The following is a 27,966-nucleotide window of genomic DNA, read 5'->3' as shown; positions in this document are numbered from 1 at the left end:
GTGATAAAAATTTAAAAAATAAAAATGAATACTACTAGTAAACTAAATAGGACGGTGTAATGCAAAGCATTAATCAGCGTCAACACACAACAACTCCCAACAATGAGATTGAGCTTTTTTTTCAACTCAAAATTCCGTAAAAAGTGAGCGAATGGCAATCCCCGTAAATAAAAGAAACCCACTACTCCACTAAGGTTTTGGCCCAAAACCGTTACCCAAAACGCGGCGTTCTGTTCCCCCTTTAACCAGGGTTAACTGAGCACCCTCACCCTTAACCATGGTTAACTTGTCTCCTCCCCCACTCAATCACCCCTTTAAAATTCCTCACCCCCACACAAACTCACAAACAAACAGAGAGAAAGAAATCAATTCCATCGGAAACAAAACAGAAAAGGAAAGGAAAGGAAAGGAAAGGAAAGACTTCTGTTTCAGCGGAAGGTGAAAGAAAATGGCGTTGTACCTGGATGAAGAAGAGGTATGGAAATGTCCAAAGCACCCTTCCAAGCGACGGAGGAGCGGGATTTGTCCAATTTGCCTCCGCGATCGACTCGTCACTCTCTGCCCTGACTGCGCTAACGTGCGACCGTGCTCCTGCTGCGCAACCAGCTCGTCTTCTTCTTCCTCCTCCTCTTCGTCCTTCCATCGTTTCTCCGTCACCGGCGACGCCTCTACCGTCGGTCGCGTCTACAACCTCATAGAGCGTGAGCCCTCGCTCCGCCGCTCGCGCTCCCTGGCGATTCCGTTTCTCCGCTCAAGATCGAGGTTCTCCGGCGCCGATTCGGATCTCGACGGCGCGAGAGATTCACCGGCTATGAACGGGAGCCGGTCGGCGAGGTCGTTCTGGTCTTTGTTCAGGTCGCACAAGAACTACAGGGAGCACGAGAGCGAGGCGACGGCGGCGTTGGCCGTCGGAGACTGCGACGGCGGCATAGATGCAAGTAGGAAGACGATGATGCAGAAGTCGAGGTCGGTGGCGGCGGCTCCCAGCGGAGACAGAGAATTGAGGCCGCGGTCAAAGGGAAAGGGATGGTTCTTTCCGAGCCCTATGAAGGCTTTCCGGCAATCCAAGGTGTCTAAAGTGGTTCAGGAGCGTTCTCCTTTGTACAGAGGTTGAAATTTTTGTATATTCAAAAAATAAAAAAATAATAACAATACTTACTTTATATTTACTCAAAAATAATTCTCCTTTTCTCTTTTGTGTTTAGTTCAGCATTTATTTTAAAATCATATATAATCTCAATCCTACCCTTAGTGTCTGGCCTCAAGGTTTGGCCGGAAATGTTGAAATTCCTATACAAATTAGAGATACAGATTATTCGAATGAGTATTGTTGTTTACTTTGTGTCATCCAATTTAGTTTCTAATTTTTCTTTTAAGTTTCTTCATTTCATTAAATTTCATGGGGGCTTAATAGCGTATTATGCCCTTTTATTCGCTACGTGAAAGTAAACCGTAAACCTTTTTCTTTTCCTTGGAAGTTGTACCTTTTTTTTACGGTTACTTTATTGATTGATGTTTAGTGTTTATTTAATTAGGGTAGTAGTGGTAGTACTAGTGCATAATTTCTCTCTCTTTACTGTGTAATATTAAGATTAGTGATATGATTTGCGCATTATATGAAGGCAGCAAGTGGAAGTTAGTGGGAATGATTAGGGTGTAGAGTGGTAGTATTATGTGGTTGCGAGTGTTAACCGCCTTTCAATTCATGCAAATGATCGTTTTTTGATATGTTTGGACCCACGTAACATGTGGCTCCCTGCTCATTAATCATACAATAGTTATCTACTTTTTTGAGCTTTTCTCTTTGTTCTTGAATATTAGAGTAGTGAGTGAATTGGCCATGGGTTTCAAGAATGATGGGTGAGCATTAACTAGGAATTTCATGAGAATAAGAGGAGCTTATTGTTTGTTGGTATTTGGACCTACAAGCGTTCATCAAATTCAGTACAATAGTACTACAATAGATTTTGCTTGTGTTAGGCGTTATCTCTGAATGTTTACAAGAAGGGAACAATGGTGTATGACTTTATTCTCTGCAATGCAGCCATTAATAATTATTCCTGTCTTAACACCAATGCATCACTTCTGAAGAGATGAGGTTTTTTTTTAAGAATTGTTTTGAAGGCAATTTTCAGGCAAAATGAATTTTCACACTATAGATGTATATTTTATATCATTGCGTTTTAAAAAATTTTAATCTAAACATAGAGAATATGGTGAAGTCGTTAGAATTTTTTTTTTTAAACAAAGTATTGAAATTACTAATAATGACAACAACCCAAAAAGATTTTCCAAAATTGACTGAAAATCGCCCGCGACCATTTCAAAAGAAGCTATGGTATGAATTTTTCATATTAATAATGTGTCAAAATTCACTATTAAACAAAACTTAAAATTACATTCCATACAAAAATTAATGAGCCGCCTTTTATTTATTTTACATTTTTTAATTAACAGAATCTAGGGTGGATTCATTTTTTCAAACAGAAAATGCTTACACAAAATCTGAAAACACTAGATATATATTGTTAGGGAAGAATCCATTCTCAACATAATTCTCACATCCACCGTATCTAAGAAAATAACAAAATTGCATCATTTTTGTGTAAGAAAAAGTCTAAAAAGCCAACAATTTTATTAAATTCTGGTCAGTATATAACCACAAAAAAAAATCTTACACCATTAGATGAAATATTACGTTGTCCCCTAATACTCTTCTTTGTGTAATACACCTCAAACTCAATTATATACAAATTAAAAAAGGAAATCTAAAAATACATTAAGAATTTAACTTATATGAATTTTGAAAACAATTAAAATTTTCAATAGAAAAGAATTTAATTATTAGAAAACTTACCTAAATAAATAAATTGGTGTAATATTATTGAGTTGTCCTGAATTAATTTTTACTATATTTTGATCTCCCTTTTTTATGAGTAAATGGTGAGGATGATATGGATATCATATTTTAATATAAAATCTATATATTTTTCACGATTTAGTAAGAAAAACGTAAAGTTATTAATTTATATCCGATTTAAGAATTTAACATACAAAAAATCAATATCTACAAAAAAATAAGTTAAATTCAATCACTTCATGATTTTCCGAATGCCGATGATAAGCTTTGCTAAAGTCACTACTGAGAATTAAAGAAAAAAGGTTTTCAAACTTTTACTATAGTCAAGGTATTCAAAATCTAAGTGTATATATAATATATTATCAAAAGTCTAAACGTTTTGATTTTGAATGTGAGTTTTTCTTTTATTAAATTCTTAGTCAATGGTCTTAAATAAATTAGTTAAAGCATTTAATTTTATCCAATCACGCATCTACTTTGAGAAATTTATAAATAGTAGTATGCATAATTGACAAATTTTAGTCTATTTCGAATAAAATGGAGTATTATATTCTTTAAACCTTAAATTTTAAATTTTAAATTTAGATTATTAATATAAAATATAATAAATAAATAATTAAAATTTATTTAATTAAAAAGCGTGTATAAATAATTAAATATCATACATGAGACATTGACTAATAACTAAGTTATTATACATTATTAAACAACCAATTTAAATTAGTGGTTAATTTATTTATCTACTTAAATAAGTGAGAGTTTAAATTTTGTCTTATACATATAACAACTTATTAGTTAATAGTAAATCTTTAAATAAAATTTAGATTATACTAGATTAGTTTTTGATCTGTCAAACTAAAAAATACCTAAAAGTGACAACACTACCCAAATCCACAGGTATTGATCCCACCCCTACCTGCTCGAAAAGGGTAATCAGCCACCCCACATATGGACAGGTTTTTTAATTATAGAGGCAGGACAGGTATCTACAGGAGTAGATTAAAGTTTAACTTTTTACTACATGCGGGTAAAAGCGGAACGAGTTCAATGCGGGTTATTCTAGAGTGTGGCGGTGGTCAGATAAAACGAAAACCCGCCCATACCCGTCCCATTGCCACCCCTAAAAATACCATAAAAAATTAAACAAAATGTAATGAATTGCATTTACATCTCATTTTATAATTGATTATGTTTGTGTTAATTATAATTGTTGAGTTAAAAAATTAACTAAATTAATTAATGATTACAAACATTATTTTTGGGCAATTATCTAACTAATGTTAATTATTTGTGATTAAGTGTTACAGGCCAAAATTGATATACAAAAGCAGCCAAATTGGATGAAATTAAAACAAGGCTGGTGGGCTACAGAAATAGAAGCCCAAAAGAAAATCAAAACAAGGAGTCAGACGGGCCATGCAAATCAAGATCCGATCCAAGCCCATATCCATCACTCCAAACTGATCCATCCAATTTGATCTCACACCAAAATCAACGTTCATTTTCCCTCTTGATCAGAAATCACATAAGTGAGAGAGAGTTTTTTCCTTAAACTATTCACCAAAGAAGCAAGAAAGAAAAGGTTAAGCAATAGGTTGAAGTTTAATCACCCACATCAATCTGTATCAAAAAGATGTTAGAAGTTAAAGGTGATTTTATTTTCTTCTACATGTATCTTGTTTTTTTCTCTTCATCTTCAACTCTCTGCCACTCCATATTGGGATACATGGGAAAGATGATGTCTGTTCTTCACTGCTGTGCATCTACGGCTACAAGTATGTCTTGGGGACCAAGTTGTGTTTCAATGGCTAAAATCTAGTTTACTATTGAAAGACTATTTGTGTTTGCTGTCCTGACAAAGGAGGTCAGAACCAAAGTCTCTAATTTGAGTAAAAATGGAAGAAAGTGAACGGTTGAGTTGGTGAAGCACATTGCTCAAGGGTTGACCTAGGAAAGAGCAACTGAGTAATATGCAAGGAGATAAAAGAAAATTTTTTATCATTCAAAAACAAGGAGAGATAACCCAATGTATTGAGGTTTTGTTATGTGAAGAAACTCTTTGAAGAAGTTCATCTAACTGGACAATGTTTTCTAGTAAAAAGGAGCATTCTGCCAGAATGAAGAACTGAATCAGAGGCTAGCAAATCTGGTTTATCACGTAGCAAAGAGGCTGTTGATGAGTCAATCTCCTTTATGTGTTTACAGATTGTAATTTCCTTTTTAATGTTTATCTTTCTGTAATTTCTTGAGTGAAAAGACATAATGAGAGAGCTCATGTAAAAGCCAATGAGTGAAAAATAGTTGAGTGATACACTTGAGAGAAAAAGCTTAGAGTTATTTCAGATTTCTTTAGGTAAGTCTGTGTCTTGTATCTTGTACCAGTGAGGTATCCATTTCTTAGTTGGGTTAGCACTAAGAGTGAAGAGTTGAGTATTAGCATAGCCAAAGTCAAGTTAGGTTAGAACTTGAGTGTGAAAGGATTGTGTCATTCCTGTGAAATTGGTATATGTAATACTTTAACTATAGTGGAAATTCCACCACTGTTGTAGTGGAGACTGGATGTAGGTTGCATTGCATAAGGCAACTGAACCAGGATACATGATGGTGTCAACTGTTCTCTTCTATACTTTGTTCTATTTTCAGATATTCATGAGACAAAAATAAATTGTCTCATAAATTTTTCGCTGCTGAGTTTAAACAAAATCAGAATTAAAAGTTTATTTTAAAGGGTTATTTTAGTAATATAAAAGAAGATCATAAATTCAACCCCCCATTCTCTAAGTCTTCTACGACCTTCAATAATTACATATTTATACATTATATGTTATTGTTAATTCATTTAGTGAAGTAATTTTGTAATTTATAATTTAATACAATCCCAAATTGATTCTTGAGAAATTTTGTTTGGAATAAATTTTTAGACAAAAATAATCGACCAATTAATCTTTAATTTAGGACTGGTAATATTAATTCTATCACGGTATCCAATCCGATTTAATTTATTCGGATATAATTGGCAATCCAACCCGCAGAAGAATGGATTGGGAGCAAAGTATGTTGAACTGTGAATATAATTGGGTGCGGATATTAGACATAACCTTATTCTACCTATTCGTATTTTTAATATATTACAGTATGTAGTAAAAATTATTATTATGAAGTTGATAGAGATCGAACCTATTTTCTCTTTCTTTTATAATTTAACATGAATTTTATTAGAATTTTGTTATTTTTTAATTTAAATATGGACATAATTTTGTATTTTATATTTTATTAGTATATTTATAAAATATAGAATGTTTAAATATTGTGTTTGATTGAAAAAAATTAATTTGTTGTGGGTAAAATCAGGTAGAGTTGAGTGTCGAATTTTAGGGTGTGAATAAAGTCATGTTAAGAGCTTCTCAATTCACGAATAGAATCAAATATGGATGAATTTTAAAAAAAATTTAAACTCATAGATAAGATTAAAGTGAAGTCTAGTCTAATATTTTAAAATATTAAATAAATTAATTCTAAATATTTTTTAAACTTACATATTAGTTTTCACTTTTACTTAAAAAATAGTACGATTAAAAGATTAAGATGTCTAAAATTTAAAATAAAAATAGACAATTTAAAACAAAAGTTGACTAAATTTACTATTTTTGTAAGAATCTAATTTATTTAATGTTTTAACATAGCAAAAACCAAAAGTCAAAAAATTTATTAGAAACTAATTTATTCTGCACAAAAATGATTAAGAACCAATTTAGAATTTCACCTTCTATCGTAGATTAATGGTCGGTAAAGACTTTTGCCATAGCAAGTTTGTCGAGGTGCAAGATAATATCTAATTAGCTTTAGCTCTTGTTTCAATGACAACTTTGGTTTTTAGTAACAAAAGAAATTAAATCTTGTTGTTTGTGGGTACAAGATTGATTGATATACTTTGATTTCTCAAGTATATGCCAAATGAAATGTCGTTCACGTTCTTATAATTGATTGTCACTTTTTTCCCTAATCCGTATCCTCTGCTAAAATATCAATCTGTGTTGTTTTCAACAAATTTATGATCAAAATACAAATGTTTTTTAAAGTATTAAAATATCCTAAACCCTTTTAAATGGTGACAATCTTTTTTCTCTAGCTCATTTTGAAGGGTCAAAGTTCTTTGAGCAATACATTGACCCGCTTAATGCCTTTCTAGCCCCCTGCCTCTTGCTACATGGGGTTGACACATTTTTCTAGCCAATTAGAAACAAGTTAGTGAAAAAGAATGCTTGCACTTTTTTTCGTATATCTTAAATTGTATTTTTTTTTGTTTTTGAGATAGTGTATATATTGTTCCAAAAATACTATTTACATATTAAAATTAGTTATTAAAATAAGTTATTAAATTTTTATGTATATATATATATATATAATTTAACTTATTTTTAATATATATTTTATATTTATTAATAAATAATTTTAGCATAATTTATTTTTATGAGGCCACAATCACATAATAAAATCATTCAATATATTTTTGGGTTGAATTATGCTAGATAACTAAGGTAGCAGTCAATTATTAGTTGGACTGCAAAAGAGTCAATTAAAAACAAAAAACCATCCAAATTCATTACCTAAAGTTACTTTGACACTTTTTTCATGGAAAAAAGTACGCAAAAACTCTCTCTTCCTTTTTTTTATCTCATTATTAGGAAAATAACATTTGAAATTTAACAAAAAATATAAAATTTAATAAAAAAATCTAAAATATTAAAAAAATTCTAAAGTCAAACAAAAAAAATCTAAAATTATTGAGAAACGAATATCCAAAACTTAAAAAAAGAATATCCAAAGTATAAGAAAAAAGAGATATTTAAAATTGTTTTAAAAACATCCAAAATCTAATAAAAAAACATAAAAAATATAAGAAAAAAATCTCTAAAACTAAAAAAATTAATTAAAAAAATCCAAAACTTAAATAAAAAACATAAAAAAAACATCTGAAACTTAAAAAAAAAGGCATCTAAAAAGAATAAAATATAGACAGAAGAAGAAGAAGAGATACGAACATCGTCGTTGAAAGAGAAAAAAGAGACGTTGAAAGATTGGAAAGCGTCGCAATAAAGAAAAATGGCACGGTGTCGCAGCGAAAAAGGTTGCATGCAGAAAACGCACCAACGTGTCAGAGAAGTTAGAAGGGGTTGGCGCAGCATCGCGACGAGAGGAGTTGGACACAGAGAATGCGGTAGCGCTCCAAGAGGAGTTGAAAGGGTAGAATACGGCGTGAAGAATTGTAATAAAAAGACGCATATTTTTTTTATGCAATCATAATTTTTTAAAATTTTAAAATTATATATTTTTTTAAATTGGCTAATAAATTAACTGATTGGTCCATATAAAGTTCGTTATCTATTATTTCTTTTTGAGCAATGTTAGGAAACCAAAAGGGTATTAGCAAAAAATCAGCCAAATATCTCGGTGAATCCAAAATCTATACGAGTTAATATATATGGATGTTTTTTCTGCTAAATATTAGAATGTTTCTTTTTCATACTAAATGGATGTTCTTTTATATATTTTTCGAATTTTTTGTATTATAAATGTGAATATCTCTATTTCTTTAAGAATTTCATAATTTTTTAAAATTTTATAGATATTTAATTATTTTTGCTAAAATATAACTGGATATTTTTTTTGTTAAGTATTAGGATGTTTTTTTTCATATTAAATGAATATTTTTTTTATATTTTTGTAATTATTCAAAGACTCCTTATGGCTAAGATCAAGTGTATAGTTTGCAGTCTTTTTAATCATCAAAACGTCACCTAATATCCAAGAACACAAGCCATGTTCCTATGCACAATGTTTGATAGAATCTCAATTTGTGATACAACTTGGATTATGTCCTTCTCATTCTCACATTTTAGCTTTTGAACTGCTATGTGGGATCCATCGCCCAGAACTCTGGAGAAAATTGACCCGGCTGCTCCGATCCACTCATAAGCTTCTGTCCTTCTTCAAAACTTTTGGTGGCTTTGTCTAGATCATTGTAGCTGAACAGGCGAGTTTGATTCGGTTTTTGGAACGAAATGCTGTTGTAATAGGCCTGTTCTGTGTCAAATATTTCTGGCTTTGTTGCTGGTTTTTTGAGAAGATAAAATAATGCAATCAATGAACCAACAATGAGAAATGGACCCAGGATTCCTGCATCATAAGATCAAAGAAAAGTGTGGACAAATTCTTATTATGCCACATTTAGTGGTGGACCGCCCAGCAGACGGCGTGGGCGCTCTCATCGGGGAGGTCGACGGCTACACCGATCTTGCGGCAGGTGTCGGTAATGGGCGTCGGAGTGGATGCGGCGGAGGACCTAACGATAAGAGAGAGAGATCTGTGTGTGTGATTGTTGGAAGTAGGTAGGTTAATGTGAGAGATAAGAAAAATTTTTTTATATGTTTTAATTAGGTTTACCTAATCAATTTTAAATTTTTAAAATTTTGAATTTAAAAAATTTAAAATTAATTAATTATTAATATAAATTAATGTGATTTTATTTTATTTTTTACTGGTAACCTCTTGTTCCATATAATTTTCCTTTCTTTTTTGGTTAGTCATTCAACTTATGACATTATTCAAAACTTTGTAAGTTCTTTGGTACGGTCCCTAACAATGATAATTTGCCCAATATATAGAACAATGTAAAAACCTTTCTCCTCATAAGATGCGTGCAGTTACATAACATTTCCATATCCACACATACCAATACGACATTCTATCACACACCAATACGACATTCTATTCACTTTCCGTGTGAAAGCAGAATCATTTTGATATACTTTATGAATCAGTCTCTTGAATCTGAAGGCTAAACTAAAACCACCAGAGAAAAAAATAAAAAAAATATTAACTACACAAAAATATTAATTATCAAATAAGTTATTATATATTTGTATATATCATTTTATATATTTTTATATTTTAATATATATTTTATATAAATAATTAATTAATATAAGTCATTTTTAATATATATAATATTAAGCAAAAATATTACGTATATACTAAAATATTAGCTGAAAAATATATTTTAACCTTACCCACGTGGTTGCAATTTTCTTTGATGTGGCTTGAGACTAGCGAATCCTCAAGTTGATTTACAACCATTTTTGAAACACAACGGCGACAGTATTTTATACAATTAGTTGGAAGATCAGCACGTGGAATCTGATCCAAAAGATACTTCACGACTTCTTTTTCTTCTTGTGTTATGTGCTCTTATGCTTTTAGTCTTGAGCTAATATAATACGACTTTTTCATGTAATTGATTAGTTGATTGATTTCCTTGTTTCAAAATTATACAGATTTGGGGTATTACGAAATCTATCCATATCCCTATTAAATCCTAGGTTAATTATAGTTTTGCTCAGGGCTCATTGTTATTCTAATTAAGGGGTTATTAATTATTTGTTGTGATACATTAGATTCGAATTTATGAGTTGGGTGAGTTGAAGATTTTCTAACAAATTCATTCATTTAATTACTACATTATTAGATTGGATTCATTTTGTACTTTTCTTTTTCTACTCCAAATAAATAAACCCGGTTTCTTTTTTGGTGGGTTAGTTTGCTGAAACCGGGTTTACTATTTTTTATATTTAAATTAATAGTAACATTTTTATTTTTTATTAAAATTGTTAGTTCCTAATATTTTTTTTCTCTAAAAAGGGAAAAGAAGAACTAATACACGCAACTATATATATAAAATATTGAGTGAGTAAATTATACAAAAAGAACATTTTAATGGATAATTGACATTTGACAGATCAAGTGCTTCTTTTCTCTATACGTAATCTCTAGTGTTTTTCTAATAATTAAGCAACCAAAACTACTTGAATAATCCAAATTTTTTTTGGCCATTATTGTCCGGGGGTATATAGCTTGAGATATTTTAGCAAAGAGGAACATGATTGTGGGAGTGGAGATCAGAGTATAGGATTATATGGAATATATATATATATAAGAGTTAATTATCAAAAGATCAATTTTCATTCTATTTACATTAAAAAAAAAGGATGAAAGCAGTCATAGTTATTTAATAATGATATAATTTTAATATATTTTATTTAAAAGCTCCAGCTTTTAAGTTGCTAGCAAGAGATTATTATTAGACAAGAAAGCGATACGGCTGCGAAAAAATAAATACGCAAGAAAGCAACTTCATGAAAAGGAAACTCGTTTTCATCACTTTCGGTGCAATAACAGAAGTTTCTTCTAATCCTAATAATGATTATTATTTTTTTTTTCCCACACGAACAAACATAAATTAAAATTGGACAGAATGTCACGCACACTAGTTTTTTTGTTCCCTTTTTCTTTAATTAATTTATCCGCTATATTCCTTTTTTTAGCCGTTCAGAATAATAGAAATATTAGGAAGTGAATATTTTTTATTAATTTTGATCAATATTTTAGACTAACATATTATTTTTATATTATTAAAATTTAAAATTTAAAATACAAAATTAAATGAATGTTAATAAAAAATGTTAAATTTTATTAATTATATAATATTATTTTTTTGAATTTCTGAAGGTTATATCAAATATTCTAGTTCGAAGGATGCGGAAGATAATGTCAAGGTTGGTAGGAGAAATATAGAGTACTTTTATGCATGATAGAAAGATACATAATAGAGTTTTGATTGCATGTGAAACTGGTCGGTGGCTGAAGTTGAGGAGAAAGAGCTCAACAATTATTAAACTAGACTTTCAAAAAGCTTATGATCGAGTCAAGTAAAATTTTGTGGATATTGTTTTGAAGAAGATGGGGTTTGGCCGTAGATGGAGAGAGTGGATAAAAAAGTGTGTGTGTTCTGCATCTATGTCGATCCTAATAAATGGCTCTCCCTCTAGACCCTTAAAAAAGAAAAGGAGTCTACGACAAGGGGATCATCTTTCTCCCTTTCTATTTGTGTTTGTTGTGGATGTTCTACTTAGAGAGGCAGTGCGGAATGGATGCATTACTCCGTTGTTAGTTGGAAGAGATAACATTTAGTTGTCACATTTGCAGTTTGTAGATGATATTATACTATTTTGCCCTTCTAAAGAAGAGACGATCAGAAACTATAAGTGGTTGCTGCGTTGCTTTGAGATGATAGCAGGGCTTAGTATTAATTTTGACAAGTTCAACTTGATTCCAATTAATTGTGAGAAGAGTTGGACATGACAGATGTATCAACTGTTGAGGTGTAAAGAGGCGTATTTACCTGTCATATATCTTGGCATTTTCTAGGGGCAAATTTGAGGTTGGTCAAGACATGAAAACAGTGATTGACATGGTAGAAGAAAAGCTAAGTCTTTGAAAAACAAAATCTCTGAATAAAGCGGGTAAGCTGGTCCTCATTAGATCTATTCTTAATAGCTTGTCTATTTACTATCTCAGCTTGTACAAAATGTCACAGGCAGTAGCAGAAAAAATAATATCCTTACAGAGATGATTTTTGTGGAGTAAGGAGGATGGGAGGGACAGGATGCCTCTAGTGAAAATGAAAAGTTATAAAGGCCCCTAAAAAGGCAGAAAGTTTTAGAGTTGGTGACGTGGTAATTCGGAATATAGCACTCCTGTTCAAGTGGTGGTGGAGGTTTTCGAAAGAGGATTATCCACTTTGAAAGAAAATTATATGCTGTAATAAAATGAATCCTTCTGAGATGATTTGTGATTAGCCTATACCTACAAGAGGGGATCTTTGAAAGGATATTGTCAACTACAAATCAGGGAGTCATAAGTGAGAGAAAAGATGATGAGAGACTTGATTATGGAACTAGGGAATGGTAGGATAATCCGCTTTTGGGAGGATAGCTGGTTACCTTGTGGTGTTCTGAAAGTTACTTTTTCAAGAATTTTTTCGATCTCAAATCTTCAAGGATTTGTTATAGGGGATTATGGATTTTGGGATGAGTTAGAGTGGATTTGGAATTTCTAGTGACGACGAAAGTTTTTTCAATGGAAGCTGGAACTAGTAAACCAGCTTCATGTGGTTATGCAATCAGTGAAATTGACAAATGAAAGAGAGGATAGAGTGGTCTGAAAATTTGATAAAAAAAGTGTTTATTCCACTAACTCTTTTGTGCAGGGGTTGCAAGCAGAGGTACTTCCGACGGATATCACAAGCTATAGCTTCACTAGTACTATTTGGAAAGGATTCGTCTCACCAATGATTGAGTTGTTTACTTGGTTTGCACTTGTTGGTAGGGTGAATACAAGAAAAGGACTGTGTAAATTAGGTGTTATTGGCCAGAATGATAACATGTGTGTTTTATGTTATAAGTCTGTTAAAACTATTTTTCACTTGTTCATTGGTTGTGAGCTCACTTGACAGGTATGATGTGCTTGGTTGTTTGTTCTTGGAAGGATATGAACTATTTCAAGTACGATCAAACAATACTATGAAAGTTGGAAGGATATATCAACGAGAAAGATGGAACGAAAACAGTGGTTAATTGGCTTTGTTTACGGTCATCTAGACAATTTGACTAGAAAAAAAATAATAAAAATTTCAAAAATCAAGATTCAAGTGTGGTGGACATTATTAATAGATCTTTTACAAGTTAGGATGAGTGAATTGGTGGTAAATCTTATGATTGTTGACGACAATATTAGAGATGACTAGGAATTATTATTTTTAGCGTTATGAATTTTTTTTTTACCCCACTTTATTATGTTCAACTTTTTTACTTTAAAAAGATATTATTTTTTTGAATATTATTATTTTTACCGCTATTGAAAGAACGTATTAAAAGGCGAACTTGATATACTATCACAATATTAAAATAAATATGTGTGCGGATATATAAGAAAGTGTGGTACCCTGGAATGTTCCCAAGGGAACACTAAATTCAAATATGTGGTGTTGCAACTGCACATAATTATTATGCAGCATTATGTAATATGTATAGAGATAGCAATGAGTAAAGGGACCTGAATGAAAATTAAAGGGAGGAGAAACTAAAGAGTTTGTGAGTGAAGCGAATCTTTGATCATTGACAAAGTGTTTGTGGCATGATATACTTACAAATGCATATCGACGCGAAAATATTGGAGTCTTGAATAAGATAGCTTATGCCCCAATTTTACCAAACAACCAAATAAAAATGCATATTCCACACCCAACATACCTACATGCATATACATATAATGCCCCCAAAACCCCAGCTTCATGTATGTGCTGTGTGTGGGGATTGCTATATATCCAAATACCAGGAACTACTCATAATATTTTATCATTAGAAAATTTCTGAATTTTATATATATTTGATTTAATGATAGAAAGTGCATGCAGATTATTCATCTTTTATACGACATAAAATATAAATTATAGCAAAAATTTTAGATATTTTAAGAATATCAGTATTCTAGTGATTCTAATTTTTTTTTTGTATACGAAAAGCTCATCATTTGGTTAGGTCACTTCACCCTTAGCTTCTTTGAGCATTATTTCAGTTTGACTATATCAAGTTTCGCTTTCCATGAACTAATTAGTGCCTCTGATGCATATCTTGATCATGGTGATGGTTTATACATGAACACGTGACTCAAACACTTCATGTGCGCCTGTTTTAAAATTCTAAAGGCTCGTGCATGAAGGAGTGAACATCCATTGGAGGAGACATAGATATCATAATCGAATCAGTCAAATTATTCATGAGTCATCGAATTATCTAGTTTAACTCATAGGTCATTGATAGAATCGATTGATGTAGTTATAATTAAATAAGTATATATAAATTATAATAAAATATAAATTAAAAAATATATGATAAAATACAATTTTAAATTATCTATAATAATAATGAATAAACTCTAATTTCAGGATAAGTATGCGCATAATTGTTTTAATTAGGAGTAAGTCTCGAATTTGCGACTTCTAAATAATTATGGAGAGTAGATGCACATAATTCAAGAAAATATTGTGGTTACTTATCCTAGGATCAAACCTTTTTTTGTCACGGATCCATCGTATTCGGAATGTGTTTTAGGGTACATTTTGATAAATAGTTTAGAAATTACGCATATTATAAATAAAATATTTGTTTTATTTATTTAAAAAAAAAATCCTTTGCTACCTGAGTTCGTTCTTTGAGGTTTGTGAACACAAAAAGGATTATTTCTTTTGAATACGCAACATGATTTTGTGCTTAAATTGTACTTGGGTTCTGCTAGGTTTTTGGGATTATGGGTGCTCTGGATTCAAGTATATATTTGGTTAATTTTAAAACAACTATAAAAATTCAAATTGAGAGGATAGGTTTAGCTTTGTTTGGGTTGTTTGTTTTGGTTATAGCAAAAATTCAAGTGTAATTAATTTTAAGTGAAGTTGATAGTTAAGAATCGTTAAATGATTTGATAAATTTGACTAAATTATCATCTGCAGACTCTCAGGCTATTAATTTCGCATATCCTGAATTTCTACTTTTGGTTATTGGCGGTGGATGAGTGGTTTTTTTATCTCATAATTCGTGTTGGCATAGGATTGTAGTCTTAGTTTTTTTGTGGGTAATTTTTTTTTAAATTTCGTGTAGCAAATTATAAGAATTTAAAACTGTCACAAATTCTTTTAAAACTTCGAGCAGTTTTATTGTGAAAAAAGTTCAACAGTAAAGATAAAAAAAATCTTATGGAAATATTTTCCATCAGGATTTTTACTGTTGGATTAAATCTGACCATAAATTTCAACAACAGTAATCATTATTATCATTGGATTTATATTAAAAAAAAAACTCAATGGTATGAAGTGATTTGTTTTTTTTTTTTAATGATTGATGATATAGAATTGTGTTTTTTTTTTTAAATGTCACGAGAGATTACTATTTTTTGTGGTGATGGGAACGATTGGAGCCATTGAAACCTTGCTCTAAATAGCATGAAAGAAAGGAAAGAATCAAATTTAAATGTAACAAAAAAATTAGTATACAATGAAATTGATTGAATCTGAGTCAATTATACTTTGTGAAGAGAATTATATATGCATGGTAGATATACAATCAAGGCCACATCAGCAACAAAATAACATAATTAAAAAATAATCATTAAAGTTACAATAATGTATGTGATGACTTACTGATCAAATAATTGAACTATATAGTTTGGTTATTATTCTTTTAGTATAGTAGAGTTTTTTTAGTAGGTTCTTTGACCAAATTGTTCTTTGGATGAGTAAAAGCAGAACAATTATGTCGTCGCTCCCTATTTTTCCTAAAGGATATATAAACAAAGAACAATTTCAAAATTAAATAATAATGCGGTTGCGGTACTTGAAATTTTTTATTTTGGTAGAAACTCATATACAGTCGACTTCAAGTGAAGTTGATAGTTGAGAGCTGTTAGATGATTTGATTGATTTGACAAAATTTTTATCTAACGACTCTCAACTATCAATTTCACGTGAAGTAGACTACACCTGAGTTTTTAACTTTTATTTTATCATAAAACACTTGCACCATGCATGTATTGTTAATTTCAGTGATCAGGCTCATTATTGAATGCTCTTTGAATTGACACATTCTTTGGTTTGATGAGCTGAACTTCAAAGTGATGTTTCCCTTTCAACCTTGTACAATAGGACTCAGTTGGAAATGATAAATCCAATAAATTGATTGCTAATCATATAAAAAGAAATTAGCAGCTAGCTATGCTACTTCACTAATAATCATTATTGTTAAGTATCATTAGTAGTGTTGCTTTTTTTTTTTAACAAAAGAAGTTTTTCTTGGGCATTGACCTACATTATTGTATCATATATTCATATCCATACATCCCCATCATCATTAATTAAGTGATAATAGTAAAACTCCAATGTCTAAAAGCTTTATCATTCTAATATTTAGTCTTCATCGTGAATTAAATTTTGAAAAAGATGTGTATGTACCTTGCCATATAGACTCTCTCATCTAACAAATCCCTTAATTTCTCACTGCGAGTTAATGATTTGAATTTTCATCATATTCAAGCTAAGAAATTAGTTAAGGTACTTATTGGTGGATCCCAATATCCATATGCATTGACCAGATTGGGTTCATGATTCATCGGGAAAGTAATAAAGTACTCATGAGGAAGCAATTGGCAATCATTTTCTTTGGGAAGGGTTACCATATTAATTAATTAAAGACCTTGTCCAAGTTACCTTTCACCTTTAGTTGAAAAGCAAAGATTGTACCCACAGCTTTCTCTTCTAAGGAATATATCTAGTGTATGGGAAAACGAATAATAACATAAGAGAAAGTAAAGGGAGTCAATAAAATATTTGTAAAATGTGTACAATAGAGGTTTAGAGATGTCTGATTCAGTATTAAAAATATAACCATTAGTGTTATCTTTTTTCATCAGCTAAAACTTTTAAGATGAGTGATATTATGACATGGTATCAGAATTCTAGATCCGAAAGATAGAGTTCGATCCTTGGTGAACCCCAAAATCATGGTTATTTTGGATAGTATAGGTAATGTTCATTTTTTAACTCAATAGCCTATTTCTAGCATGACTCTATAATAATACTGAAAGACATTTGAAATTGAGTTTTACTCTTGCAGTAATTTTTATTCATAAGTTTGAATAAAAAAAAAATAAAATAAAAAAGACTAAATTTACATACCATTGTATTTATGTGAAATTAATAATTTAAATTTGATAGATAATTTGACATAATTAACTAAATTATTATTTAATAATTTTTAATTATTAATTTTACATAAAAATAAATTTGTATAAATTTCTACCATAAAAGATAAATAAAGGAAAAAAATTAGAATTCAATTTTTTCACTAATAATAAGTCAATATTCTTCTTTTCGTTTAAATGTTTATTTTTCTTTTATTTATACACAAATGTATATGATATCTGATTTGGAATAGAATTATTTATTATCGAAATGTATGATATAATGTACGGAATAGATGCAAATCAAATTACAGAAGCACCCCTCCCGTGGAAATTGATGAATTGTGATTTGTTACTATCGAGGGTGAAATCCGGCAAAGTGAGGGGCCAAAGATGAATCCAAGTTAAGTTGCGTGGTTTAGGGCCACAAGCTATGCTAACTCAACCACGACATCTCATGTGCTAACTGGCCCATTCACCACGTGAATCCTTTTTACTTAGTCCATACTCACCTCAACAATTCCTCCCGCTTCATTCTCCTATAGATTATACGGAAATAGATCTTTTTAATTTTTTTAATAATGGAAGAAATAAAATATAATTTTTTATTATTTTATGAATAAAAATAAATATGAAAAAAAATAGATTAAAATTTACACTTTATACTTTTAATTTTTTTTAATAATTGAGAGGATTTATTTCCTAATTACACTCGTATCGTTTCATGATTTAACCAATAAAAAATTAATACTTCACATCATGGTATTCTTTTTGTTACTTTATAACCATGTTTTACTATAAAGTATCAAAATACTACTTTCAATGTTAAAACTATGACATTTTAAATTTAAAAGTTTTTGTGTTAAAACCGTAAAGAGCATTCTGCATTCCTTCCTCTAATTATTCAAGTGGGATCGCGTTTATAGGACAATGAAATCCGTGCGTGCCAATGGGTACGACAGACATGCGCACACGAATGACGAATACGCTCTACTTTTAAGTTTTAAACCATTTTAATGAATTTGAAAAATTAAAAGGAAGAAGCTAAATTCAAAGTCTAAAATAAATAAATATTTTGGTAGGTCAATAGAGGCATTATTACATACATGTATTGTTATATAAAATTAGTTTTTAGTCAATTAAACGATAAATGATATCCGTCTTTGTTCGACAGTTAGAACTTAGAAGAGAAGTAAGCCTTTCAATTAAACGTGCATGGGTCAGTGATGGTAGTATCATGGTACAAATAACGCCCATCTTTTCAGTATTACTCAAACCATAGCTTCGACATTTCAAACTATCATATTCTTTGAAAGTTCTCATGTAATTAATAATGAAGGAAAATTAGACGGTGAATCATGTAATTAATAATGATGTTAAGAGTATGTCGCTTGGGTCACTAATCTTGATGAAGTCAGGAATTTTACTATGATAAAAATAGTTATAAATCTATTTTAGTTGGTTAAGTTAAGGATGTACCTCTTACTTTCAAAGAGTTTAGAAAAAAAAGAAGCATCCAACTTATTTTATAGAGCAATGTTAGGGGGCCAGTAATATTTGTGATTAGTAACCATCAACTAGCCATCAATGATGATTTGATGGTGTGAGATTGGTGTGAGATTTCATCCAATGGCTCACCTTTCTCTACTGGTTACATGCTGGCAAAAATGCAATAAAATTGCTGACCCCCTACACTTATCCTATTTTATATTCAAATCATCTTCAACTTTATTTCATAAATAAAAGATACATTAGATATTTAATTTATACTAGTAGAAAAAAATAAGTCTTCATAATTTGGACGATGTAAAACTAATACATAACACAAAATTCACTATCTTAAATAATATATGACTTGTATTTCTTTATTATAATTAACTAATATAATTAACTTAATAAATTTATTTATTCCCACGTTAGAGTCTTTAGCTCATTACTATTTAGTTTCTTAATATATATATTGGTAAATTGACAATATAAAAAACGTCTAATAACATTTATTTTTTTGGAGGACTATTTGTGCCTGAATACCCCTTCTTATTTTTCTGTTATGTTACTTACATAAATATAGTGGTTAGTATATGTTACGTGATTGAAAGACCGCTCATCAGTAATTAAACTATATATAGTAGCTTAGCTTAGTGTACGATATTATTAGTTCACCCTAACCATTTTTTTCAACGAAAACGAAAACCACAAAACGCAATTGCCTGCAAATTAACGGTAACATCAGAGATCTATCCCTCAATAATTGAATTGTTCTGCCATGCAATCAAATCAAATCAGCATAAAAAAAGAAAAGAAAGAAATTAGTTGGTGTTGGTGAAGGGTTATTATCTGCATCACTTCATCTATCTATCTATCTATCTATCTATCATCCCCAAGATAGGTTTTTCATTCCTTTTTAATCTCTGACTACATTTGTGTACGCGTGTGATGGCCTAAACCACCACGTACGAGTTTGGAACAGTAGATTTTAATTTCCAATCTCTCGTGCTCATATATAGTACCGCTAATTTATGGGACCCCTTCTCCATCTATCATATCATATCATATATTTTATTTCACCAAAGCAACTTCGTCCACGCAAAATCTCTGTACCCATGCCTGGTCACCATCCTTAATTGCCTTATTTTATTTGACAGTACCACTATGCGTCGATTAATCAAGTTCCCTATACTTGCTGATTTATTTTTTTTCCCACTTATATATGGCTACATGGCATCGCGGTGGGGCTTAATTTTGATGACCGAAGACTAGGGATGGAAGTGAGTCAAGGCAACTCATGAGCTAGTTCGAGTTCGACTCATTAATAGCTCGATAAGCTAAGCTCGTGAACTAGTGAGCCAAGCTTGAACTTGAAATTGAGCTCATAAATTAAATGAGCTGAGCTTGAGCTTGAATAAGCTCAGCTCATTAGTTCGTGAGCTGACTCGATTATATATATATATATATACACATATCCTATATGTATTTAATCTATATTTTTAATATTATATATATACATATGAAATAGTATTATATAATTATATATATTACTGATCTTAATTATTTAAAATTTTATATTTATTTTTTACATATAATTTTGATGTAGGATATAAATAAAAAATTTATAATTTATTGATAGATAACAATATATAAAATTGATCTTTTTAAATATTTTTAAAATATATAAGTTATAATTTATTGATATAAAATTATAGATTATGTATTTATGTTTCTATTATTTGAGCCAACTCGTGAGCTTTCGGTGAACTGAACTTAAAAAATAGGCTCGATTGTTAATCAGTCGAGCCGTGAGTCAAGCTCAATTTTTGTGAGCTGAGCTTTGACTTCCAGCCCTACTGAAGACTATGCTATTCAATTACTATAGTCTCATGATGCATGTGCTACATAACGTAACAAATTTTCAGTGGTTAGATCGAAATGATGTGTATTATAAAATCAATTACATTAGCTTTTTGTAATTTGGGTGCATTGTTAATCTTGAAACTCGGTGGGCATAACGTTTTTGGCCCAAATTTTATTATCTTCAAAAGATTCTTAGTAATACTCTAGTTAACAAGCAAAACTTGGGCCGGAACGTTAGTGTTATATGGGCTCCTTTTTCCGAAAAGGCCTAGTTTATTTTGGGCTTGAAAAGCCCATAGAAAGAAGAAACGGACCAATAATCGATTCTGAATTAAAATAAGAAGAATGTATGTCCTTTGACTTGGCTAGTTCACTGCAATCATGGTGGTGGGCGTGGAAAAGAGAGACCACTTGATATTCGTGTACGGAACCCTAAAGCGAGGTTTACCAAACTACCCCCTGATGGAGGGACTGATGGCGGGAAACGACGCCGTTTTAGTTGGATCATACTCAACCGAAGAGGCGCACCCACTCGTTTTGGGTCCCAACGGAATCCCCTACCTGATCAACCTTCCCGGGTCGGGTCAGCGGGTAAAGGGCGAGGTGTATTCAGTTTCCGATCGCGCGCTCTCTGTTCTGGATGATTTCGAAGGGTTGAGTGTGGGACACTACGAGAGGCTGCCGGTTCGGGTGGCGGAGGTCGGCGGAGACGCGGTGGAGGCAGAGGCGTATTTCGTGCAGAGAGTGTTTGGGGAAGGGCTGTGGAAGAAGAAGGGGGAGGTGGGGCTGAAGGAGTATGGGGTTGAAGAAGCGAAGGAGTATGTGAGGAAAGAGAACAGAAAACCTGGTAGCAATGCCGTTGACGAGGTTCGTGAGTTTGTTCTTAGTTGTTGATTATGATGTGTAAATGAAAAATAATGCATTAATTAAGCAGTTTGAGTGCACATTTTATTATATAGTTGCTTTTAGTACAAAGTTGATTTCGTAATTAAATGGATGAATTAGTAGAGCAAGAGCATTTTGCAGCGCATTCAGCAAAGCCTTTGCCGGATCCAGCCTCAGGGCCTTGAGTCTTGTATATGACACAGCTCCACCCTTCGCCGCACTTGCAAAATGCTTGGTTGCCGCTCCCAATCTCAACTTCAGGTGGCAAGTTCACTTCCTTTGACACTGTTTCACCATCACTGCACGCCAAATTTAATTGGTCACACTCACACACATGCAAACACCAATATATAAGATTTTAGTTAGAGAATTGATTTTACATTGTGCATGAGCAATTTTCACCGCATTTAAGGAAAACTTTGCCAGCATCAGGGCCCTCAGTCTTGGTTATCACGCATGTCCATCCCTCTCCCATCTTGCAGTACACATTCCCTAACCCCAATTTCTTATCTGTTGGACCTTCCCCTTTTCCTTCCCTGCACATTGAACAATTTTTATTTATAAACTATAACTTTGCCTAAATGGTTTCTACTTAAGAGTTAAGACTAAAGTGTGATCTCTCATCTTTAATTCTATAAATGAGACCAGAAATTAATAAAAGAGAGAACAATGGATGGTGAGATCAAACACTAGACACTATCCAGTTTTTTTCCCACCCGAAAAGATCCATTCCCTCCAACAACAATAACAAGGGTCTCTAACTCTCTATAGTCCATACGCTATTAAACACACGGTATAGAGCTAAAACCAAATATATTATTTCAAAAGAATTTAAAATACACTGTCGATAAATTAAATTTATTTAAAAAAAATAGAGAAGGTAAAATAGAAAAATCATTTGCAGCTAGAGCAAGGAAACCTGAGACTACTCTGCTGTTCCTTGATGGCCTCCATGCTCTGCTTTCCCTAAGTTATGAAATTTGTTTTTGTGGGCTTTAGTTTCAATTTTCAGTATATATGCTATTGCAATTGGGATTTGGGGGTGAGTACATTGTAAACCCAAAAATACCCTCCGTTGCTCAATAATTGAAGCTCGTGAAAGGGATATTTGGCTGTCCATACTAGATGTAGAAAAAGAACAAAGGCAAAATGTTTTCCCTCTCTGCCGTCTATGGCTACAATACAATCAATCATTCTGAGCCAAAATAGAAATATATTTATATATTCTCTATTTAATTTGTTAAATTCTATTACTACTTTTTTTATTGCATCATTTGTTCTTTATTAAATGAGATTCAATGGTTCATAGAAGTGGTCAGAAAAAAAATTCTCTAAAACAAGGAGATCAAGAGAGTAAACCAATAGTGAGAAGTTACTTAGGGTTGAATTTGTAACTTTTATTATATATATGGTATAATTTGCACTACTTTAATTTAAAAATAATTGATTTTTTACTTTCTCATTTTATCAATTTTTTCATTAGAAGAACTTTCTAATTGTTTTCCTCGTATTCTCATCATGAACAACTGTTATGTTCTTATATATATATATAAAAGAACATATGGTTTTCTTGTTACACTACCTTAGTGCATCGTATGCATATTAATAGCCATTATTATTGAATTCTCTTTGGAAGGAACTTTCTCGTCTATACATGTGACAAATAATATAGAAATTATTAAAAACACCAAGTTTTCTTCTTAACTCATCTATTAGATGCGTCTGATCTTCTTATTCTTTTCATATAATATTATAATATACGATTCATCCAAAATATAATACTGCCAATATAATTATATATATTACTATTAACAGATGTGTACAATTAACAAATTATGCATGGGCATCTAGAAATTATTAGTAAGCTAGCTAACGAACTAAGTGTTGTGGAAGAAACTCGCATCAGTTTCTAAATAGAGTTATAAAAAAGCGTGTTGAAATATGATTTCTAAAATCCTTTCTTGAGTATATCTTTGATCCATTTTGTCAAATTGAAATTATTTTTGGACTGCCAAAAATGTCATTCATTCTTTTTTAGGGTCATTTTATCAAAAAAATGAATTTTGTCTAAGAGCCAAAATGATATACTCTTTATTATTTATTTGAATTTTGGCATATTTGGACTTCTATTTATTTACTTGTTTTGGGATGGGATGCTTTTACTTGCATGTTTAAAGACCAAATACTACTTACGTGATATATAACTGTGAATTTTAATTAAAATTTAATATATATAATTGATTAAATCGTGTCAATTTTGTCAAAATTAAGTCAAACAAATTAATTTTATCGAAAAATAGTGAATTAAATTTTAAATTGTTCTAAATTAATATTATTTTTTATAAAAAATGACTATATATATATATAATAGAGGCATTTTAGATATTTTTTATAATAGAAATATTATAATCATTTTATATAACAGAAATATTAATTTAGACTAGTTTAAAATTTAATTTATTGATTTTTCGGCTAAACTGATTTGTCTGATCTAATTTTAATAAAAATAGCACAAGTTAATTGATTATATTTAGTGAATTTTAATTATTAAAAAATATTTTTTAATTTTTTACATCTTTATTCCAATTGTAATATATATTGTGGGCTAAGATACAGGGTTAGTTCAATCTTTTTCTTCACTTCTTTTATTTTATTTTATTTATTTATTTATTTTTACTCCGATTATGATTCAAAAATACTTTAATATTTATTTGCTCATTTTTTTGACGGGTTTGGAGGACCAGTCTAGTCAATTTAGCCCGTTTTAATATCCTAACTTAGTGCTATAGTTCAATTTGCTAATATTACATAACCAATATTTGATATTATAAAAGGTGAAATGATTAGAGATTGTATTTGAATGAAAATAAATTTGTTTTTTGTGAGTTGAATCGGATAAGATTGGGTTTGAGGTTTAAAGTGGGGATAGAATTCGGATGAAAAGGAATTTAAATTCATAGATAAAATTAGGATAAGATTTAAAACCCTATTACGTCCACTTTTTCTCAAATACGTCGATTCCTCTAATTCCTCCTCTTTTCATTTTCGTATCTTTTCTTGTTCTCTTCAATTTTTTTTCTTTACAATTCTTACCATTTTCCCTCTTTTCTTCATTTGTTAATGTATATCATGTTTTTATGGATAAAAAAAAGAAATAATTAGTATTTGTTCAAATTTAAAATATTAATGAATAAAAAAGTATTGATCATCTAACCTTTTTTGTTTTCTTCTTTCACTTTCTCTATATGACTAATTAAATTACGGTGTATAATGTATTAACAATATAGTGGGCATAGCGGTGTCCATATATATATATATATATATATAATTATAGATAGAGAATGAGAATATTAAATTGGATATATTAAATATTTAATTTAATAAATATACAGATGATTATGTTTATTATTTTTAATTAGATAGTTATTTTTTTTATTTGATTTATTTATTTATGGTTAATAATGACTGAATATTTAATTCATTAGGTATGTAGATAGTTTATCCTAATATTAAGATTTAGGAGGTAATTTAAAAATGAAATATTTTTTATTTTATTGAATCAATTTTAAAATTTATTATTTACATAATTTATGAAAGTCATTATCTATCTAATAAAATCGTATATGAACGCACTCTTTTCCATAATCAACAAATTCTGCACATGATCAGAATTAAAGTGGGAGTACGTACTCTTCATCTAGCGCCCGACGCTCTGCTAGGGTTTCACTGCGCCGCCTCCATGGTTACACCTTTCTTTGTCTTTTCTTCGTCAAACTCTTTTCCATCTTCTTCTATTTTTTATTTTTTTCTTAATTTCTTTTCCACTTAGCTCCCTAATTTTCGTTTTCTCTCCCAGTTCATTGCTCTTTTAATTCATTCCATTTTCTAATTCACTCATTCCATATATATCTGATGGTTTCAGTGGCTAAGAGAAGGGGGGTTGAATCTTAGCCCCCTTTTCGGTGCTAACACTTGCTGACCTTCAGAAGAGACTTTTCTGTTTTTGCTCGTCACTTGACACGAGCAACTTTGTTTTGTCTCGTCCCTTGCCACGAGACTTTTTGTTTTGTCTCGTCACTTGGCACGAGATAATTCTGGCTTTTGCTCATGTGTAGTAGAAAATAGAAATGGAGTAGAAAGAGAAGAAGATTGCACCCAGATATATCCTGGTTCGGCTGCTAAGTGCAGTGCAGCCTACATCCAGTCTCCATCACAAACATGATGGAATTTCACTATAATCAATCTGATTACAACTTGTAAAGTGCTAACCCAACTTACAAGGGGATTCCCACAGAATCATGAAACACAACACAGATGTACAAAGGAACTCTAGGACATCTATGGCTTTTTCTTTTAATTTTGCACTCTCTGCCTTTTTCCACTCTATGGCTTTTTCATACAAACCTCACTGTTTGCCTTTTTTGGTCATCATTCTTCATCAATCCGAGCGCTCCATCCTTGGCTTCCTCTCCAAGATGGATTTCTGGCCCTTGATGCTTCATGATGATGATGACTTCATCTGCTTCAATCTCTGCCTTCAACCATCACTTCGCCACTCTAGCTACTCCCTGTTGTGGTTGATCAGAAACGAAGACAAGTCACGCCTCCAAGATCTTTCTTGCTGGCCGAATCTTCAATATCCATTCTGAGCATGAAAAGCTCAAGATAACCTCACCAAATCTAACCATATTTGGTGAGTATCTCAGCCACAGCTCTTTTTTATTTTAATATGTTTTCTTGCCATCATTAGCTTGATGGTCTTGTAGCTTGTTCTTCCCTTGCTTCGGTAGCTCCATTTTGCTTTCATGGAGGCCATTGTTTCCTGTGTATTAACCGAAGAGAGAAGGAAAGAGATGAGAGAGAAGAGAGAAGTTTGAACTCAAATTAATGGGTAATAATGAAATGAAATTAAAAGTCCCACTTCCCTAGCTTAGAGTGGCGTGTATCATTATGATCACCATCATGTCAATCACACTCTCTCTCATGTTCCCCATGCTAGTTTAATTAAATTTCAAATCCTTCAAAAAGTGAGTTGGAATCCGTTGGAAGCATTTAGGCATTTCATATGCTTCATGGATTCGGATAAGGCATGGAAGCATTCACCAACATTGGGCTTGGTACCAATAAATTTTATTTTGTTTTCGGCCCAATTCAATTCCTGCATTACAAAATTATTAATTAGCATATAATCAAATAACATTGTATTAATAATTTTGTAATTAGATATTTTAATAATGTTTGTTCATCACAAAAATTAATTTGGAGTTTTCCAAACTCATCAATATCTTATGTCTCTTTGGAATCATTGAATACCAATTCTGATTTTCTCTACACCATGAGCAACAAATCAGAGACTCAAAACCCTCATATAATTGCTATGACGGTGGAGGGTGCCAGTCTTCAACTGGCACCCAAAGAAATATGAAACTGCTCTCGTGGAATTGTCGGGGTTTGGGGAGACCCCTGACAATCCACAATCTTAAAGGGATTTGCAAATCCTACTCCCCCGAGGTTGGTTTTATCTGTGAAACAAAAAATCAATCTCGACAAGTTGAAGGAAAACTAAGATCTTGTGATTTCAAGGAATGGTTTATTGTAGATCCGGATGGATTATCAGGGGGTTTGGCAATGGCATGGAGGGATGGTTGCACTGTTCAGATTTTACAGCATGGTCGATTTTTCATTGTGGCATCAGTTCTGACAGCTGGTTCTAATGATCCATATGGTATTCTAGGTGTTTATCTCAGTTCAAATGATCAACATAGAATGACTCAATTTGCTGAATTAACTTCAGTCACCCAACAATGGTAAGGTTGTGTTAATGGGGGGATTTTAATGCCATTTCTAATCAATTGGAGAAAGAAGGTGGGGGTGCTAAATCTCCTTCTTCTATTGAAACCTCTAATAGTTTTATTGATGATAATTTCCTTATTGATATTGGTATGGTCGGAAGACCATTCACTTGGTCAAATAGACGGAGGGGTGATGAGTTGATACAGGAAAGACTGGACCGATTCCTGGTAGGAGTTGATTGGCAGCAACTCTATCCCAATGCAACGGTTCTTAGACTGTCAGAATCAGACTCGGATCATGCCCCTCTTCTCCTAGACTCTAATCCGAGAACTGAGAGATCTAAACGCCAATTCAAATTCCAAGAAAGATGGTGTTCCAATGATGAAATACGCCAGATTGTTAGAGAGGTTTGGCATGAACAGATTGATGGTTCAGCCATGTATATCCTAGCT

The 27,966-nt window shown here is 31.5% G+C and overlaps 4 protein-coding genes across 4 annotated transcripts in view; 3 read left to right on the top strand and 1 right to left on the bottom strand.

Annotated features, from left to right (window-relative positions):
- The first annotated feature begins 332 nt into the window (after positions 1 to 332).
- LOC107487197 (uncharacterized) lies at positions 333 to 1,337 on the top strand. The gene has a single exon (XM_016107807.3). The coding sequence runs from the start codon at positions 449 to 451 to the stop codon at positions 1,112 to 1,114; it is 666 nt and encodes a 221-aa protein (XP_015963293.1). The 5' UTR covers positions 333 to 448; the 3' UTR covers positions 1,115 to 1,337.
- A 19,880-nt stretch (positions 1,338 to 21,217) lies between these two features.
- LOC107487198 (putative gamma-glutamylcyclotransferase At3g02910) lies at positions 21,218 to 21,730 on the top strand. The gene has a single exon (XM_016107808.2). The coding sequence runs from the start codon at positions 21,218 to 21,220 to the stop codon at positions 21,728 to 21,730; it is 513 nt and encodes a 170-aa protein (XP_015963294.1).
- Positions 21,731 to 21,738: 8 nt separating this feature from the next.
- LOC107487199 (uncharacterized) lies at positions 21,739 to 22,800 on the bottom strand. Its single transcript, XM_016107809.3, has 3 exons — positions 22,641 to 22,800; positions 22,102 to 22,257; positions 21,739 to 22,020 (listed from the first exon to the last, which is right to left on the bottom strand). The coding sequence occupies exons 1-3, from the start codon at positions 22,673 to 22,675 to the stop codon at positions 21,825 to 21,827; spliced, it is 387 nt and encodes a 128-aa protein (XP_015963295.1). The 5' UTR covers positions 22,676 to 22,800; the 3' UTR covers positions 21,739 to 21,824.
- Positions 22,801 to 27,142: 4,342 nt separating this feature from the next.
- The window catches only part of LOC107487020 (uncharacterized), an 8,434-nt gene continuing 7,610 nt past the window's right edge, over positions 27,143 to 27,966 (top strand). The window contains exon 1 of the mRNA XM_016107600.1: positions 27,143 to 27,528. Coding sequence (XP_015963086.1) covers positions 27,143 to 27,528 — 386 coding nt within the window. The remainder of the gene's footprint in view (positions 27,529 to 27,966) is intronic.

Source organism: Arachis duranensis, chromosome 5 (assembly GCF_000817695.3).
Source record: "Arachis duranensis cultivar V14167 chromosome 5, aradu.V14167.gnm2.J7QH, whole genome shotgun sequence".
Taxonomy (NCBI): Eukaryota; Viridiplantae; Streptophyta; class Magnoliopsida; order Fabales; family Fabaceae; genus Arachis; species Arachis duranensis.
Note: the sequence above shows the minus strand (reverse complement) of the source record. Positions and strands in the feature narration are given on the sequence as shown.